Source organism: Gorilla gorilla, chromosome 15 (genome assembly GCF_029281585.2).
Source record: "Gorilla gorilla gorilla isolate KB3781 chromosome 15, NHGRI_mGorGor1-v2.1_pri, whole genome shotgun sequence".
Lineage (NCBI taxonomy): Eukaryota > Metazoa > Chordata > Mammalia > Primates > Hominidae > Gorilla > Gorilla gorilla.
The window spans coordinates 17,323,908-17,344,406 of NC_073239.2; the positions used below are offsets into that span (position 1 = coordinate 17,323,908).

The window sequence follows — 20,499 nt, forward strand, 5'->3', positions numbered from 1 at the left end:
TTACAAATATACGCTATGGACATGACTATTCAGTTTTTATTTACATGAGCTACTTCCATAGTGCATACAGAAAATTTCTATAAAAATATGCAAGAAATTTAACACAGTAACATCTGGGGGAAGTGAAAAGAATGGATCTAGAAAATTTTGCTCTCTACAACCTTCTGTATTCTTTATATTTTTTACAATAATGTAATACTTTAACCAGTATCATATTAATTTTTTAAAGCTCAGTAACTTTCTTTTTCTTATATTCTCCTCAAATAAAAAAGCCTTACCAATTCATCTTGTTCAGAATGTTTGGATTTCTCTTCTTTTAACTCTTTTTCTAGACAGAGTATTTCATCCTCAAGTTCAGAATTGGACCTGTTCAGCTTTTCACAGGTTGCCTAAGAGAGAAAGCCAACTTTATTAAACAGATATAAGAATTTTTCATTAGGGAAATCAGACGAGCATAATAAAAAATATGTACTGTAAGTTAAATAACTTTCATTTATACATTTGCTCATTTTTATAATATCAAAATAACAGCAATTGTAGCAGTGGTCAGCAAAGTTCTGTAAAGAGCCAGGGAATAAATATTTTAGGCTCGTAGGCCATGCAGTCTTTGTTGCAATTACTCAACTATGCCACTGCAGTGAGAAACAAAAGCAATACCTACATAAATGAGCATGGCTGTGTTCCAAAACAATTTTTTACAAAAAAAAGTGGAGAGCCCATTAGGCACAGTTTGCCAACCTCTGCTTAAAAGCACTATAAAGAAAAAAATGAGAAATAAAGCTAATTTAATACAATTAAAGGCATGACATAAAAAATCAACTAAAAAAAATCAAGGCTGCTTCATGATAATATTCCATATTGAATTAAGACCTATTTTCTATGACCTTTTTAATTTAAAATGATTAGTTATTGGATTATTCCAACTGGATTTTAAATACTATAATAAACGTACCTCTGATATTTGTGATCCTTCAACAAACTTGTTAAAGAAAAATAAACCAAAAAATTCAAAGATTTTAATACAGGCCAAAATAAAAGCAAAAAAAATACATACTACATTACAGTGATTTAAAAACTTGTTTATACATATTACCCCAAATTTGAATATTTCATTCTAGGAATTCCCTGACCTGAATCAAAATTACTCTATTGGTTTGATTTTATCTACAGATTCAGCTATCATATTTTTTTAAATTGCATCACATTATAGTTTGAATTCAATTATGATTACTATTACTGAAAATACTATGCTAAAAAATTATTGAAATTGAAGAAAAATTTCCAAAATGTTGAATGCAGCTAAAAACTCAGCTAATTTTACTCCTATAATAATTCATTACCTTGAAAATAAATTGATGTGTAATATTTTATCCTCAGTATTACCAAGCTTGAGTAAATGTCTTTGCTACCTACTTTTTGCTCTTCTGATAGCATGCCAAATGCCTCCTAAAATTCTTTTATCAAACATAAATTACTACTGGGAGGGTAGTTAAGACAGAGGGTTAGCAAATAAAATATAATTTCAACAAGTTCTTGAAGATAGTAATAGGCAACAAATGAAGAAAACATTAAGAAACTTATTTGGAATCCAATTTATAGCTTCCTTTGGACTCTACTAGAAAATTCTGAATCATAACACATAGAGTTTCTGATGATTACGGAGAGCAGTGATTGAGAACTGCCACACTGTACTAGACGCTTATCAAAGGTACAAGGTCTACTGTTTTCTGTTTTAGTATCTGCAGACGCAGGTGTCCTCTGCTATCCTTTGTCACTACTGTGCTTTTTACAACACGTCCACATCTAAACAGTAGTAAGGCATTCCCATCACTTACCCTAATCTGTCTTAGTTTAGCTAAATTACAAATTACCATACTTTCCTTCCTTAAAATTAACCAAATCACACTTGGCTCAGGAAAGCCTACTTTAAGCATTATCTTCCCAGACTCCTCATTCAGTGACATCATGTTGGTAGCTTGAAACTGGCCATGGTGGAAGTATTCATACTACAGAACTCAGCAAATGCTACAAATAAGGCTGCTTTTTAAAAAAAAAGTTGTTAAACATTTACCAACATACACCATTACTTATAACGTAAACCTCTGGCCTAATTCTAGTTAGCTCTTAATATCCTCAGGATGAAAATAAAGCAAATACTGTCATAATTTACGTAAGTTATTGTTGCCAACTATTCCTAAGTTTGTAAAAATGAATCTTATTTCTCCTTTCTAGAGCAAACTGAGTCAAAAAAGGAACGATCACCTTAATACATTTCCCAGGAATGATAGAACGAAGTTTCTATACAGCTCCTGATTCCTTGAACATAAACATGCCTGACTCAAAACAAGTTAGCAATAAAAGCTCAAATTTTTATAATATTTTATGCTACCTACTATTGTCCCATTTCCTATATTAATTTTCTTCTTTAAGTTTTAACATCCAGAAATGCTCTTTCACATTTTTTCAAACAGTTTTCAGAAGAATACATTTTTAAAGTTTTTGTTACTTAGTATTTTTTTCCCCAGCTTTTAAAATTATACCATTTGATTTTCTACCTCCAAACTTTGTGCTTCTGTTGCCTCCTTCTCAAAGCTGGCATCCTTTAAAGATGACTCTACTTCATAGCCTTCATACTGAAACAAAGCAACATCACAAGTAAAAACTCTACCAATTGTATTCTAAATCTTATCTGGATAGATGCCTAAGAAGCAGACAGAATCCATTTCCACATAATACATTAAATTTACTTGGATTTACTTAGCTTTAAGTTTTTTAAATCTGACCACTATAACAAACAATGCCAGAGCAGCTAACACATCACAAACCACTAGCTCTGGCAACAAATGCCAGAACTTCACCTCTAAGAGTAAAGTCTGCTTCTCAGAGAACATAGGACTATAACTCATATTAGCATCTTTTACTAAAAATGAAGTAAAAATTCTAATGGTAAGATTGTACTAAAGATTATCCAAAGATTTACTCAAAGAGCGTATTTTTATGTAAGCTGTCTAATTATGCCCCAAACAAGTAAACCTCTTCTTTAAGCCTATTCATTAAAGAGAAATTTATAGCAACTGACCATCAAAACTTTTCACTTTTAATCCATACCATACAACAAATAAAGCAAGTGGGGAATATAAAAATCTTTAAAAGGTAGGGAACAACCATCAAAAAATGAAAAGAACAATAAAACATATAATGCTATAAGATTTGGCAAAATGCACTTCAATTATTCAAAAAAAGTGATTAAATTGAAGACTAGGTTGTTCTGGATCCACCTTTCTGGCAAGAACAAGAAAAGCTTGACGAAAAATACCAAAAAAAAAAAAAATTATCTGTCTGAAAGCCTCAGAGAGCTATCAAAACAGTGAGAATCTGTGAGAGAAGTGGGAATCCCCAGAAAGGCAAGTCTAGTATTTGACATTTCTATTCCCCCTAGAAGAAGAGGCTGATGGGCTAAGAAACTAAGCAGAGATTTCAGGAGAATCAGAAGCTGAGAAAAAAAACTTGGGAGTTCAGGACCTGCCAAGTCAGATGAACCCTGTGCTTGGCTAAACAATGACCTGTCCAAAGATGTCTATGTTCTGCTCCCCAGAATGTCCAGGTGTGATAAAGGATCTTAAGACGGAAAAAGCATCCAGAATTATTTTGGTGGGCCCAATATAAATGCCAAGGGTCCTTAAAAGAAGGAGGCAAGACGACCAAACTTAGAAAAGAATGATATAAGATAGAAGCAGAAATTGGGGTGATGTAGTTATGAGCCAAGAAATGTTGGTAGACTCCATATAAGACACAAGACACAGATTCTCTCCTAGAACATGTATAAGGAAACAGACTTGCTGCTATCTTAACTTTTGCCCCCAAGATTGGTTTTAAGGCTGGGCATGGTAGCTCATGTCTGTAATCCCAGCATTTTGGGAGGCCAACGTGGGAGGATCAGTTGAGGCCAAGAGTTCAAGGCCAGCCTGGGCAACATAGTGAGATCCCATCTCTACAACAAAATATTTTTAAAAAGATTAGTTCTAGACTTCTGACCTTCAAAATTTTAAGACAATAAATGTGTGTTGTTTTACACCACTACGTTGCACTAATTTGTTACAGCAGCAAAACGAAATTAATGTCCTTACCAACCAAAACTGGTACCTTGGATGGGCGCAGTGGCTCACACCTGTAATCCTAGCACTTTAGGAGGCCAGATCACAGGGATCATGAGGTCAGGAGTTCAAGAACAGCCTAGCCAACATGGTGAAACTCTGTCTCTACTAAAAATACAAAAATTAGCCGAGCGTGGTGACGTGTACTTGTAATCCCAGCTATTCGAGAGGCTGAGGCACAAGAATCACTTGAGCCCATGAGGCGGAAGTTGCAGTGAGTCGAGATCATGCACTCCAGCCTGAGTGACATAGCAAGACTGTCTCAAAAAAAAAAAAAAAAAAAGAATGAAAACCTGCCTACCTTACAACAAACTCGAAACTAAAAACAGACTAATCCTCTGAACTGAGGCCCAGCTTCCAAATATCTCAATCTGTTATTAAACTAATCTGACCTCCCAACAAAGAAAAGCCCAGGAAGAGATGGCTTCACGGCTGAATTTTACCAAATTTTCAAAGTAGAATTATTACCAATACTTCTTAAACTCTTCCAAGAAAAACGACAGGAGGGAATATTTCCTAACACATTTTATGAGTCCAGCATCACCTTGATACCTAAGCCAGACCAAGAAACCACAAAAAATAAATAAATAAACAAACAAACAAACCTACAGGTCAATATCTCTGATGAACACTGATGCAAAAATCCTAAATATCAGCAAATTGAAATTAACAATACATCAAAAAGATTATGCATTGTGATCAAGTGGTATTTATCCCTGGCATGCAAAGCCGGTTTAATATATGCAAATTGGCCGGCACAGTGGCTCACGCCTGTAATCCCAGCACTTTGGGAGGCCGAGGCGGACAGATCACAGGGTCAGGAGTTCCAGACCATCCTAGCCAACATGGTGAAACCCTGACTCTGCTAAAAATACAAAAATTAGCCAGGCACCTGTAGTCCTAGATACTCAGGTGGCTGAGGCAGGAGAATCGCTTGAACCCAGGAGGCGGAGGTTGCAGTGTGCTGAGATCACACCATTCCACTCCAGCCCGGGTGACAGAGCCAGACTCCGTCTCAAAAAAAAAAAAAAAAAAAAAAAAAATATATATATATATATATATATATATACACGCTCAAATCAATTAATGTGATATATCACATTCACAGACTGAAAGACAAAAACCACATGATCATACCAATTGACACAGAAAAAACATTCAACAAAGTTGAACATCCATTTTTTTTTTCTTTTGAGAGATAGGTTCTCCTATGTTGCCCAGGTTGGACTTGAATTCCTCGGCTCAAGCTATCCTCCCACCTCAGGCTCCCAAGTAGGTGGGACTATAGGCACACACCCTCACGTCCAGCCCAACATCATCTCTTGATAAAAACCCTTAACAGTTTAAGTACAGAAGTAAAGTTCTGGCCAGGTGTGGTGGCTCACGCCTGTAATCCCAACACTTTGGGAAGTCCGAGGAGTTCGAGACCAGCCTGGGCAACATGGCAAAACCACATCTCTACCAAAGATAGACAAATTAGCCAGGCTTGGTGGCACACACACCTGTAGTCCCAGCTACTCTAGGGAGGCTAAGGTGGGAGAATCACATGACCCCAGGAGGTTGAGGCTGCAGTGAGCCATGAGCATGCCACTGCACTCCATCCTGGGCAACAAAGCGAGACCCTGTCTCAAAAAACTAAATAATAGTGGCTCATGCCTGTAATCCCAGCACTTTGGGAGGCCGAGGCGGGCAGATCATGAGGTCAGGAGATCAAGACCATCCTGGCCAACATGGTGAAACTCCGTCTCTACCAAAATACAAAAAATTAGCCAGCCATGGTGGCGCATGACTGTAGTCCCAGCTACTCAGGAGGCTGACGCAGGAGAACTGCTTGAACCCAGGAGACAGAGTTGCAGTGAGCCGAGATCATGCCACTGCATTCCAGCCTAGTGAAAGAGCAAGACTTCATCTCAAAAAAATAAATAATAAATAATAAAATTTTAAAAATAATGAAAAAAATAAAAAGAAAGTTCCTCAACCTAACAAAAGCCATTTATGAAAAACTTACAGCAAATATCATCATCAGTGGGGAGAAACTGAAACCTTTTCCATTAAGATCTGGTACAAAGCAAGGATGCCCACAACCACCACTTCTATACAAAACAGTACTGGAAGGGCTGGGTGCGGTGGCTCACACCTGTAATCCCAGTACTTTGGGAGGCTGAGATAAGCGGATCACTTGAGCCCAAGTTCGAGACCAGCTTGGGCAACTTGGCCAAACACCATCTCTACAAAAAAAAATACAAAAAATTAACTGGGCGTGGTGGTGCACGCCTGTAGTCCCAGCTACTTGGGAGGCTAAGGTGGGAGAAACACCTGAACCCGGGAGGCTGAGGCTGCAGTGAGCCATGACCATGCCACTGCACTCCAGCCTGGGCAACAGAGTGAGACCTTGTCTCAAAAAACAAAAACAAAATAGTACTGGAAGTACTATCAAAGCAATTAGACAAGAAAAAGAAATAAAAGGCCTGGCATGGTGGCTCACGCCTGTAATGCCAGCACTTTGGGAGGCCAAGGTGGGCAGATCACTTGAGGTCAGAAGTTCGACACCAGCCTGTCCAACATGGTGAGACCCTGTCTCTACCAAAAAATACATACACACACACACACACAAATAGCCAGGCACGGTAGTGCACATCTGTAATCCCAGCAATTTGGGAGGCTGAGGTGGGAGAATCACTTGAACCCGGGAGGCAGAGGTTGCAGTGAGCTGAGATTGCACTGCTGCAATCCAGCCTGGGCAACAGAGTGAGAGCCTGTCTCAAAAAAAAAAAAAAAAAAAAAAAGTAAGAAGGAAGGAAGAGAAGGATAAGGAAAGAAAAGATATCCAAATCAGAGAAGTAAAATTATCTGTTTGCAGATGACATGATCCTATATGTAGAAAACCCAAAAGATGTCATCAAAAATACAGATCTAATAACTGAATTCAGTAAAGATGCAGGATATAATATCAAAACAAAACTATGTCATTTCTATACACAAATAACGACCTAGCCAAAAACGAAATCTAGAAAACAATCTCCCTCTCCCTCTCCCCTCTCCCCTCTTTCCATGGTCTCCCTCTGATGCCGAGCCGAAGCTGGACTGTACTGCTGCCATCTCGGCTCACCGCAACCTCCCTGCCTGATTCTCCCACCTCAGCCTGCCGAGTGCCTGTGATTGCAGGCGCGCGCCACCACGCCTGACTGGTTTTTGTATTTTTTTGGTGGAGACGGGGTTTCGCTGTGTTGGCCGGGCTGGTCTCCAGCTCCTAACCACGAGTGATCTGCCAGCCTCGGCCTCCCGAGGTGCCGGGATTGCAGATGGAGTCTCGTTCACTCAGTGCTCAATGTTGCCCAGGCTGGAGTGCAGTGGTGTGATCTCAGCTAGCTACAACCTCCACCTCCCAGCCGCCTGCCTTGGCCTCCCAAAGTGCTGAGATTGCAGCCTCTGCCCAGCTGCCACCCTGTCTGGGAAGTGAGGAGCGTCTCTGCCTGGCCACCCATCGTCTGGGATGTGAGGAGCCCCTCTGCCCGGCTGCCCAGTCTGGGAAGTGAGGAGCACCTCTTCCCGGCCGCCATCCCATCTAGGAAGTGAGGAGCGTCTCTGCCCGGCCGCCCATCGTCTGAGATGTGGGGAGCGCCTCTGCCCGGCCGCGACCCCGTCTGGGAGGTGAGGAGCGTCTCTGCCCAGCCGCCCCATCTGAGAAGTGAGGAGCCCCTCCGCCCGGCAGCCGCCCCATCTGAGAAGTGAGGAGCCCCTCCGCCCGGCAGCCGCCCCGTCTGAGAAGTGAGGAGCCCCTGCGCCTGGCAGCCGCCCTGTCTGAGAAGTGAGAAGCCCCTCCGCCCGGCAGCTGCCCCGTCTGGGAAGTGAGGAGCGTCTCCACCCGGCAGCCACCCCGACCGGGAGGGAGGTGCGGGGTCAGCCCCAGCCCGGCCAGCCACCCCGTCTGGGAGGGAGGTGGGGGGTCAGCCCCAGCCCGGCCAGCCGCCCCGTCTGGGAGGGAGGTGGGGGGTCAGCCCCCGCCCGGCCAGCCGCCCCGTCCGGGAGGGAGGTGGGGGGTCAGCCCCCGCCCGGCCAGCCGCCCCGTCTGGGAGGGAGGTGGGGGGTCAGCCCAGTGCCTGGCCAGCCGCCCCATCTGGGAGGGAGGTGGGGGGTCAGCCCTCGCCCGGCCAGCCACCCAGACCAGGAGGGAGGTGGGGGGCAGCCCCCACCCGGCCGCCGCCCCGTCCGGGAGGTGGGGGGCGCCTCTGCCCGGCCGCCCCTTCTGGGAAGTGAGGAGCCCCTCTGCCCGGCCACCACCCCGTCTGGGAGGTGTACCTAACAGCTCATTGAGAACGGGCCATGATGACGATGGCAGTTTTGTGGAATAGAAAAGGGGGAAAGGTGGGGAAAAGATAGAGAAATCAGATTGTTGCTGTGTCTGTGTAGAGAGAAGTAGACATGGGAGACTTCATTTTGTTCTGTACTAAGAAAAATTCTTCTGCCTTGGGATGCTGTTGATCTATGACCTTACCCCCAACCCTGTGCTCTCTGAAACATGTGCTGTGTCCACTCAGGGTTAAATAGATTAAGGGCGATGCAAGATGTGCTTTGCTAAACAGATGCTTGAAGGCAGCATGCTCCTTAAGAGTCATCACCACTCCCTAATCTCAAGTACCCAGGGACACAAACACTGCAGAAGGCCGCAGGGTCCTCTGCCTAGGAAAACCAGAGATCTTTGTTCACTTGTTTATCTGCTGACCTTCCCTCCACTATTGTCCTATGACCCTGCCAAATCCCCCTCTGCGAGAAACACCCAAGAATGATCAATAAAAAAAAATAAAATAAAATAAAATAAATAAAACAATCCTATTTACATAGCATCAAAAAAATAAAATACCTAGGAACAAATTCAACCAAGGTGGTGAAAGATCTGTACACTGAAAAGTATAAAACATTGATGAAAGAAATTGAGGAGCACACAAAGAAATGGAAAGGCAGCCAAAATCTCAATGGCATTCTTCACAGAAATTTTTTTAATCTAAATTTAATATGGAATAGCAAAAGATCCCAAATAGTCAAAGCAATTCTGAGAAAAATAGAGTTGGCAGCATCAGACTAACTCATTTTAAATTATATTCCAAAGCTGTAGTCACGAAAACAACGTGGTACTAGTATAAAAACAAATACACAGACCAGTGGAACAGAATAGAGAGCCCAGAAATAAATCCAAATAAATATGGTCAAATTTTCAATAGGGCACCAAGAACACACAATGCAGAAAGAATAGTCTCATCAGTAAATGGTACTGAGAAAACTGGATTTCACATGCAAAAGAATGAAACTGAACTCTTAACTTTATACAACACATAGAAATCAACTCAAAGTGGATAAAAGACCTAAACATAAAACCTGAAACTACAAAACTCCTAGAAGAAAACACAGGGAAAAAGCTCCCTGACACTGGCCTTGGCAATAATTTATTGACTATCACATCAACAACTTAGGCTACAAAAGCAAAAAATAAGTGAACAGGACTACATCAAACTAAAAAGCTTTTGCACAGCAAAAGAAACAATAAAATGAAAGTTCCCTTGAGGTGAAGCTGCAAGGTAAAAAAAAAATAAAAATATACACAAGTAAACACAATAAAAAGGCAACCTACAGATTGAGAAAAAATATATCAGATAAGGGGTTAATATTCAATATTTTAAAAGACCTCATACAACTCAACAGCAAGCAAACATACAATCTGATTTAAAAACAGGCAAAGGACTTAAATAGATATTTCTCTGAAGATGACATAAAAATGGCCAACAGGTATATGAAATGGTGTTCAATATCACCAATCATCAAGGATATGCAAATCAAAAACACAATGAGATACTACCTTGTATCTGTTAGAATAGCTATTATCAAAAAGACAAGAGAGATGACAAGTGAAGGTGTGGAGAAAAGGGAACCCTCTACAACAAACCCCCAGGACGCAAGTTTACCTATGTAACAAATCTGCACTTGTACCCCTGAACTTAAAAGTTACAAAAAAAAAAAAAAAAGGGAACCCTTTTTCTAGACAAGAAAAGAGAAAGGCATAGAGCAGGTCCTTTGTCCTTTGAATAACATTGTTTTCTTCAACATTGTTTCATTATAACATTGATGAGAAAAAAAAACTGAATTCAGTATACACTGTTTCACTTAAAGTCAATTTTCAACCATCTATCAAGGACATTAAGGGCTTACTGTACACTACTGGCAGGGATGTAGATGGGTACAGTCACTACAGAAAGTAGTATGGAGACTCCTAAAGAAATTTAAAATAGAGCTACTATATCCAGCAAACCTTCTTCCAGATATTTATCCGAAAAAAATGAAATTGGCACCTTCTACACACAGCTGCATGCCCATGTTCACTGCAGCATTATTCACAGTAGCCAATATGGAGACAACCTAGGTATCTATCAATGAACAAATGAATAAAGAAACTGTGGTATATATTTACAATGGAATATTACTCAGCCCTAAAAAGGTGGAGATCCTGCCATTTGCTACAACATGGATGGACCTACAAGACATTTTGCTAAGTAAAATAAGCCAGATATAGAAAGAAAAATATTGCATGATCTCGCTTATATGCGGAATTTTTGTAAAGGTCAAATATACAGAGATAGAGAACAAAACAGTGGTTAGCAGTGTTGGGTAGGAGGGAAGAAACATGTAGGTCAGAAAATATGGCCAGGCATGGTGGCTCACGCCTATAATCCCAACACTTTGGGAGGCTGAGGCAAGGGGATCACCTGAGCCAGGGAGTTTGAGACCATCCTGGGCAACATAGGGAGACCCCATCTCTACAAAAAATTTAAAAATCAGGCAAGCATGTATCATGTGCCTGTAGCCGCAGTTACTCAGGAGTCTGAGGTGGGAGGATTACTTGAGCCCAGGAGATAGAGGCTGCAATGAGCCAAGATCATGCCACTGCACCCCAGCCTGGGTGACAGAATGAGACCCTGTCTCAATAAAAGAAAAGAAAATATATGGGATGAACAAGTTAAAAGATCCCATGTACAACATGAGATCCATAGTTAATAATAGTGTATTGCATTCATGATTTTTGTTATATGAGTACATTATAGCTGCCCTGGAGGGGTGGGCAGGGAATGGGTAACTATGAGAGATAAAGAATACGTTAATTTGTTTCACTATAGTAACCATTTACTATACACGTATCTCATCATGTTTATACCTTAAATATATACAATAAAACTTATTTTACAAAAAACAAAATCAAAGTTATCTGAAATTTCTATACCTTAAATATACACAATAAAACTTATTTTACAAAAAAGAAGGTCAAATAAATAAAGTTATCTGAAATTTCCAATGTCCCTAGCCTAGCTGCCTATGAAAAGCAACAGTAAATCCTCACTGAAGAGAGACGACAGCACCCACAGCTTCAAAATTATCTTTACAATTTTTATTATATTATCACTGACATTTCATATAAAATAACCTGGCATTCAAGAGGACAAGACTTGACTGAGAAACAAGAGAAAAAATGAGCACCAGAAATAGACTACTGGATAATGCAGTAGTCATTAAAATAAGAAAGCATATTTGTCGGCAGCATATATTCTGAAAATCAGAAAATAAAAATAACACACAAATAAATAAAATAAGAGAGCATAGGCCAGGCATGGTGGCTCACACCTGTAATCCTAGCACTTTGGGAGGCCAAGGCAGGTGGATTGCCTGAGCTCAGGAGTTTGAGACCAGCCTGAGCAACACAGTGAAACCCATCCCTACTAAAATACAAAAAATTAGCCAGGCGTGGCAGCGTGTGCCTGTAGTCCCAGCTACTTGGGAGGCTGAGGCAGGAGAATCACTTGAACCTGGGAGGCGGAGGTTGCAGTGAGCCGAGGTCGCGCTACTGCACTCTACTCCAGCCTGGGCAACAGAGGGAGACTCCGTCTCCAAAAAAAAAAAAAAACCAAAACAAAAGAAAACAAAAATAAGAGAGCATAATGTGTAAATGGAATTAAAAAATAGAACTGTACCAGAGAAAAAGAACTACAAAAAGAGCCACAATAAAACTGCAGAACTGAAAAAGGCAAGAGATGAAATTAAGATCTCAATGGATGGTTTAAAAGATGATTAGGCATAAGTGAAAACTATTGGCAACATGGAAGTTAAAGAAGATTATGTCTAGACTGAAGTGTGGGCAAACAAAAAGATGGAAAGCCCGGAAAAGAACATAAGAGACAGATGAGATATAATAGGAAGTTAAAATACCCATTTTTATAGTCCCAGAAAGAAAGAACAAAAAAGGGCAAAAACAATATGTGGAAAAGTAACAATCAAGAGTGTTTCAAAACTAACAAAAAAACGTAGAGCACGGTGGCTCACAGCTGTAATCCCAGCATTTTGGGAAGCCAAGACGGGAGGATTGCTTGAACCCAGGAGTTCGAGACCAGCCTGGACAACATGGCAAAACCCCATCTCTACAAGAAATTTTAAAAAATTAGCTGGACATGGTGGCGCATGCCTGTAATCCCAGCTACTCAGGAGGCTGAGGTGGGAGGATCACCTGAGTCCAGGAAGCGGAGGTTGAAGTGAGCCAAGATCACACCACTGTACTGCAGCCTAGACAAGAGAGAGAGAGACGCTGTCTCAAAAAGAAAAAAAAAAAAAAAACTAAACTAATAAAAGACATTAAGCCACAGATTCTAGAAGCATCATAAACCCCAATAAGGACAAATAGAAAAAAACCACACCTAGACAAATCATAGTAACACTGCTGAAAGCCAAAACCAAGAAAAAATGATAAAAATAGCCACTAGGGTTTTTTTGTTTGTTTGTTTGTTTTGAGAAGGAGTCTCGCTCTGTTGCCCAGGCTGGAGTGCAGTAGCGCAATCTCGGCTCACTGCAAGCTCCATCTCCTGGTTCACGCCATTCTCCTGCCTCAGCCTCCCGAGTAGCTGGGACTACAGGTACCCACCACCACACCTGGCTAATTTTTTTGTATTTTTAGTAGGGACGGGGTTTCACCATGTTAGCCAGGATAGTCTCGATCTCCTGATCTCGTGATCTGCCCGCCTCAGCCTCCCAAAGTGCTGGGATTACAAGCATGAGCCACCGTGCCCAGCCGGTTTCCTATCTTATACAGTTAAACCATACCTGCCCTAATGCCCTAATGACTTACCAATTCCAATACTACTTATGAAGAGAAATGAAAATACATGCCCACAAAAAAAAAACTTGTAGAAGAATGTTCACAGTAACTTTATTCATAATAGCCAAGAACTGTAAATTAACCATACCAGATACTAAGGCTTGTTATAAAACTACAGGCTATAAAATGCATGTTATTGGCAAAAAACAAACAAGAAAAAGCCCAACAAAATAGAAGATTTAACAGAAACAGACTCACATATATTCAGTGACTTAAGAAGATGACACTACAGAACAACAGAGAAAAGATGGTCCTTCCAAAAAATGGCATTAACTCGACACGCCCAGGAAAAAAAATGAATCTTCACACACACACACCCTCAACTGCACCATCACAGATCTGATTTCAAATGGATCAAAGACTATTATGGACTGAATTGTGTCCCCACAAATTCACATGTTGAAGCTCCAACCCCAGTACCTCAGAATGTGACTGTATTTGGAGACAAGGCCTTTGGAGGTGGTCAAAATAAAATAAGGTTGTTAGGGTGGGCCCTAATCCAAACTGACTGGTGTCTTTACGAAAAGAGAACATTTCGATACACGAACAGATACCAGAAATGTGCACATGCAGAGGATGTGTTTGTGTGCTCGACCTCATCAGTCAGGAAAACTCAAAAGGAAAGCACAAGGAGACACCATTGTACACCTACTACAATGGTTAAAATTAGTAAGACTGGTTAAGTGTTGAAAATGAAGAGCAAGAGAACTCTCATACTCTGCAAACAAAGCATTCATAATCTTAAATTTACACAGAAGTACCTACAGTGAGAAGTATAAAGTTCTCTGACTCTAACATGAATATTATTTTCAAAAATATCTTACCTCTTTTTGAACAAGGCTAAATTTTTCAAGTAGTTTACTTTTTTCTTCAATTAGTCCAGAAAGCATTAGAGCAAGCTTTTTCTCTCGTCCTAAAAAAGTCAAGTCAATATTACCATGAGTAAATTATTATAAGTTTTTACATCACAACAATGAGAGTCAAAGCAGAAAAAAGAACTTACCCACATAAAGCCGACTCCTAACCTGAAACAAATTTTTAACAAAAATTACATTAAAACAAATACGCTCTCAAGTAAATCAATTTATTTAACGTCTACTGCCAACTTAGAAATACAGGTTTCTTATTGCCTTTGTATAAATACAAGCCAAAAGTATTCTGTTTCCAATGAGAAAATAAATGCTTTTTTTTTTTTTTGAGACAGAGTCTTGCTCTGTCTCCCAGGCTGGAGTGCAATGACGCGATCTCAGCTCACTGCAACCTCCACCTCCTGGGTTCAAGCAATTCCTCTGCCTCAGCCTCCTGAGTAGCTGGGATTACAGGTGCCCACCACCATGCCTAGCCAATTTTCATATTTTTAGTAGAGACCGGGTTTCACCATGTTGGCCAGGCTGGTCTGGAACTCCTGACCTCAGGTGATCCACCTGCCTGGGTCCCCCAAAGTGCTGGGATTACAGGCGTGAACCACCAAGCCCAGCCTAAATACTACTTATTAAAGACTCCCTATTGAAGATTCACATTGTGAATTAGCATATTAAAGACTCTGAAATAACTTTACTCTAAAGATACTTGTTTAATTTCATTTAACCCATTGCTCCCCAAACAAATTTGACCCTAAAAAAAAATTTCAAGAAGCCCTTGAAATTATCATATCATATAATATCATTATCATATCCCTTGATGCTAATATCCAAAATAAAACAGCCTGAGAAATGTTACCATAGGGCCATAGATCTGAACTGACTAAAGAAACGGTAAACCAAACCTTTTTCTTCCTTAACCTCTCTCTCAAATAATGAAGCAGGCGGGAATTCATTTGTAAAAGAATCAGCCTTAGGGCTGAGGTAACACAAACTAGTAGAAAAGAACTGAGGACTTCAATCATCTACAGAATATGGATAGAGATAAAAGGGAAAACCTTTAAAAGACAAGATACTCTACAATGAGTGTAGATGAAGAATAGATTTCAGTCCCTCAGATTAAGGAACTCTCAAAAGGTATAGAAAACCATAAAGAAATTGAAAAATAGAAGTTAAGAGATAGGGAAGTCAGAAGTAAAAGGGGCAACATCTGAAAAATAGCAGTCCCAAAAATGCATTAAAAATTTCCCAAAATTAGGCCAGGCGTGGTGATTAATGCCTATAATCCCAGAACTTTGGGAGACCAAGGCAGGCAGATCACTTGAGGCCAGGAGTTCTGAGCAACACAGTGAAACCTGTCTCTACAAAAAAATACAAAAATTAGCCAGGCATGGTAGTGCACACCTGTAGTCCCAGCTACTCAGGAGGCTGAAGCAGGAGAACTGCTTCAGCACAGGAAGCAGAGATTGCAGTGAGCCGAGATCATGCCACTGCACTCCAGCCCGGGCGACAGGAGTGAAATCCTGTCTCAAATAAAATTCCCCAGTATTAAAAAAAAGATGAAGCTGGGCAGAGTGACATGGACCTGTGTAGTCCCAACTACTCAGAAGGCTGAGAAAGGACTGCTTAAGCCCAGGAGTTTGAGGCTGTAGCGCACTATAATTGCATCTGTGAATAGCAACTGCACTACAGCCTAGGCAACATAGTGAGACCCCATCTCTTTAAATATATATATATATATATAAAAGATCTTACATTAAAAGATTCCAGTTGAGCATGGTGGCTCAAACCTGTAATCCCAAGACTTTGGGAGGCCGAAGCAGGAGGATCACTTGAGCCCAGGAGTTTGAGACCAGCCTGAGCAACACAAGACCCTCATCTCTTTATTTTTGAGACAGGGTCTCTCTCTGTCACCCAGGCTGGAGTACAGTGTCACAACCATGGCTCACTGCAGCATCAACTTCCCAGGATCAGGCAATCCTCCCACCTCAACCTCCTGAGTAGCCAGGAACACAGACGGGTGTCCTCATGTCCAGCTAATTTTTGTATTTTTTGTAGTGATGGGGTCTCACCGTGTTGCCCAGGCTGGTCACAAACCCCTAAGCTCAAGTGATCTTTCTGCCTTGGCCTCCCAAAGTGCTGGGATTAGAGGTGGGAGCCACAGCACTGGGCCTGACTCTCATTCCTGACCCTCATCTCTTTTAAAAAAAAACAAAAAACAAAAAACAAAAACCTCTGAATCCCTATGTAGTTTCTAACTTGTTTACTTAAAATAAAAAATATGTTTCTCATATTATTTGTTCAGCCCAGTGACAAAATGAACATTCTCTTAGTATAGCACTGGTTACTTACCGATCTAAAACTTCTCCACAAAAAAAAGAGAACAGCAAAAAATCCAACAACAGCTGCACATATCACCAATTCCCATGGAAAACCATAAAGATTAGAATCTGGTCTCATACCTTCAGGCAGTGCTGCCACAACCTTCAAGATAAAGAAAAGTAAGTTCTTAAAAAGGTACTTTTGGTAAAAATATTGATTACAAACATAGGTACAAGTTTATGTGGTCAACACAAAATGGGCTGACAGACTAACACCAAACAGAAAGTATCAGAGTACATTTTTTTGTCAACTTTCAATCACTATCGTCAAGTAAAGAACAGCAGTATGGTGAAATGCAATTATCTTCAAACTGGAGTTCTACAGAGGTGACTTAAAGCTTCCAAGGATGAGAATAAGAGAAGGCCAAAGAAAGAAACTGAGTGACCTAGGGTTCAGGTACTCTTACCCTGATTTCAACCAGTTCAGGTTTTATCTGTAAAGTATAATCCCCAATATACAATTTCCCTACAGGAAGAAAAAATCAATTTGCAGCTTTAAAAATAAAAAGTTTGATTCAAAGCCAGCCTGGGCAACAAAGTAAGACCTGTCTCAAAAAATAAAAACAAGTTTTGAACACCACTGATAGAGCTTTGGGTTTGGAGTTTGAATCTCCCCACCCTACCTCTGTGGGTCCCTTCTCTTAAGTGTAATGAGAATAATGCTGTTTGAACATGCCAGACAGGTGCTCAAAAAAGGGTAATTATTTCTATTATCTCCTCCAAAGACCCTGATCTTCTGACCATGGCCTTTCCACATTACTTCTCCCCACAGCAGACCTTCGGCACAACACAGCCTAAGGCTTTTGCTTCTATATTTCACCTTTCTCTGGGTCAGCTCATTACTCATCCTTACCTAATGGGGTTATTCTGCTCTTTGTTACCAGGCCCAAGATATTACTTGATCAAAAAGAAAAGGGGAAAGGTAAGCGGAAAAAAGAAAAATGCCATTTTAAGAACAATCTGAAGTATGATGGGGTTTGATTCTTTTCAGGCTTTAACCCAAAACCTCTACAGCAAATCTTCCTTTTAGGCCCTTTCTGCCTATAAGAACAGTGTTTAATAGTTATTTTCCTCTCCAAAATCTTTTATAACTCTAATCCAAATATGTACTCCTTCCAAGGTACTATCTATACTTCATTAACCTGTACCAAACAAACCTGATTATACTTCTAAAAAATATCCCTTTACCCTGATCTCTGCTTCTTCCTCTCCCTACATTACCCTAGGTACCAGTTCGCAGAAATCTAATATCATTACAAGCAATTAATGATAAAAAAAAAAAAACTTATTTTTGCCATTGGGGGAAAAAACGCATTCAATACACAATACCAGGGAGAAAAGTTTTCTTCATAGTTTACACATTTTCCAAGCATCTTACTTTTAGCTAATGTATTCAACACATAAGACGCACACTACCTCAAAAATTGTGTAATCAATATGACCTATGACACTCTACTTTAAAAGGCAATTCCAAAAGCATCTCTCAGATCAAACACGTAATTACCTTTAGTACAATAATATTTCTTAGATTCAATCACATTTTATCAGCTCTTCTCTTCTAAAAGGACATGGTAAATTCTAGTTTAAAGCATTGAGCTAGGGCCGGGCGCAGTGGCTCATGCCAGCACTTTGGGAAGCCAACATAGGCGGATCACATGAGGCCAGGAGTTTGAGACCAGTCTGGCCAACGTGGCAAAACCCTGTCTCTACTAAAAATACAAAAATTAGCCAGGCATGGCGGCAGGCACCTGTAGTTCCAGCTATTAGAAAGGCTGAGGTGGGACAATCACTTGAACCTGGGAGGCAAAGGCTGCAGATCGCACCACTGCACTCAAGCCTGGGTGACAAAACAAAACTGGACTCTGTCACACACACACACACACACACACACACACACACACACACAAAAGGATTAAGGAAACATGGAAATTAAGGAATAATTTTTTTAAAAAAAAATTTTTTTTTTTTTTTTGAGACGGAGTCTCTCTCTGTTGCTGAGGCTGGAGTACAGCGGCACAGTGTAGGCTCACTGCAACCTCCGTCTCCTGGGTTCAAGCAATTCTCCTGCCTCAGCCTCCCGAATAGCTGGGATTACAGGTGCCCACCACCATGCCCGGCTAGTTTTTATATTTTTAGTAGAGACAGGGTTTCACCATGTTGGCCAGACTGGTCTCAAACTCCTGAGCTCAGGTGATCCACATGCCTTGGCCTCCCAAAGTGCTGGGATTACAAAAAAAAAAAAAAACTTTAAAAAAATAAAATAAAATAAAGCCTTGAGCTGGTTAGATCTGGCAGACTGGAGAAAAGCAAAGAATCTGAGTCTTGGCCAGGCACGGTGGCTCAGGCCTGTAATCCCAGCACTTTGGGAGGCCAAGGTGGGCAGATCACTTGAGGTCAGGAGTTTGAGACCAGTCTGGCCAACGTGGTGAAACCCCATCTCTAGCAAAAATACAAAAATTAGCTGGGCATGGTGGCGTAAGCCTGTAATCCCAGCTACTTGGGAGACTGAGATACAAGAATTGCCTGAACCCGGGAGGAGGTTACAGTGAGCCAAGATAGCGCCACTGCACTCCAGCCTGAGTGACAGAGTGAGACTCCATCTCAAAAAAAAAAAAAAAAGAAAAAAAGAAAAAAAGAAACTGAGTTCTAAAGGATTCATCTCAAATTCATTGCTCTGGTCTAAATTATTCTGGCTTTCTCAAGGAGATTTTTCACCCTTAAATTTTATCTACAACATAACACCCTATCTCACAAAAACACAGAACAACCAAATTTCTCAAATATCAACAAATATAATACAGAATTACATGTAATCTGATAAACTGAAATTTAAAGGGTGATGGGTAACCCCTCCAAGAGTAACCCTCTATAAAACACGGTAGTGATTAATCACAGAACACTTAAAGTCTATTCCATTTCCAAAACATGAGTACTAAAGGAGTTCAAGATCAAGTAGCTTTAAAAAAAATCAATCAGGTTGATAAAATATACTAAGAATAAACTAAAATTGTTTTTCATCTAACTTCAAACATGATATATACTAATAACAAAAAGAATGTCAACATGCAGACTCTGTGAATACTTGACTATAACACAAAGTTCCATGAAGGTACACCTCTCCAAGATAAAACATTAACACCAATCACTCTCAAACTCTTCCCAAACATAGAGGAGGAAGAAATACTTCCTAACTTATTCTATGAGGCTGGTATTTACCCTAAAAGCCAGAAAAATACATCACACAAGAAAAGAAAATCACACACCAATATATGACTCCAGATGCAAAAATCCTCAAAAAAATATTGACAAACCAAATCCAGCAACATATAAAAAGGATTATGTACCATGACCAAGTGGGATTTATCCCAGAAATGCAAGGTTGGTTTAACATACAATAATCTTATAAACCATATTAAGAAAATGAAGAGAAAAAAAACGCATGATCATCTCAATAGACACAGAAAAAGCATTTGACTATATCTAGCACCATTTCATAATCAAAACATTCAACAAAAATTAGCCAAGCATGATGGCACATGCCCGTGGTCCCAGCTACTCAGAATGCCAAGGTGGGAGAATCACCTGAGCCCAGGAAGTCCAGACGGCAGTGAATCATGATCATGCCACTGCACTCCAGCCTGGGCAACAGAGTGAGGCCCTGTCCCAAACAAACAACAACAAAACAAAACACACTCAACAAAGTACAATTTGAGGGAATTTCCTCAACCTGACAAGGAACATCTATGCAAAACCTACAGTTAACATCATACTTAAAGATGAGGGGGAAAAAAAAAAAAAAAAAGCTTTTCTCCTAAGATCAGGAACAATAATGTCCGCTCTATCAACATGTATTCAACATTGTAATGGAGGTTCTAGCCAGAGCAATTAGGAAAGAAAAATAAATAAAAGGCATCCAG

The 20,499-nt window shown here is 40.4% G+C and overlaps 1 protein-coding gene across 26 annotated transcripts in view; it reads right to left on the reverse strand.

Moving 5' to 3' along the window:
• MIA2 (MIA SH3 domain ER export factor 2) overlaps window positions 1–20,499 on the reverse strand; it is a 117,485-nt gene that overhangs the window by 57,750 nt on the left and 39,236 nt on the right. For 9 of the 26 annotated variants that reach the window (XM_019010070.4, XM_055361976.2, XM_019010075.4 and 6 more), the window contains 5 exons: window positions 16,554–16,685; window positions 14,345–14,366; window positions 14,166–14,254; window positions 2,556–2,633; window positions 279–389 (listed from right to left, as the gene is read on the reverse strand). In XM_019010070.4, the coding sequence (XP_018865615.4) occupies window positions 279–389; window positions 2,556–2,633; window positions 14,166–14,254; window positions 14,345–14,366; window positions 16,554–16,685 (432 nt within the window). Of the gene's footprint in view, window positions 1–278; window positions 390–952; window positions 980–2,540; window positions 2,634–14,165; window positions 14,255–14,344; window positions 14,367–16,553; window positions 16,686–20,499 lie in introns of those variants that run through there. The other 17 variants (XM_019010068.4, XM_055361971.2, XM_063697684.1 and 14 more) reach the window with 6 other exon arrangements.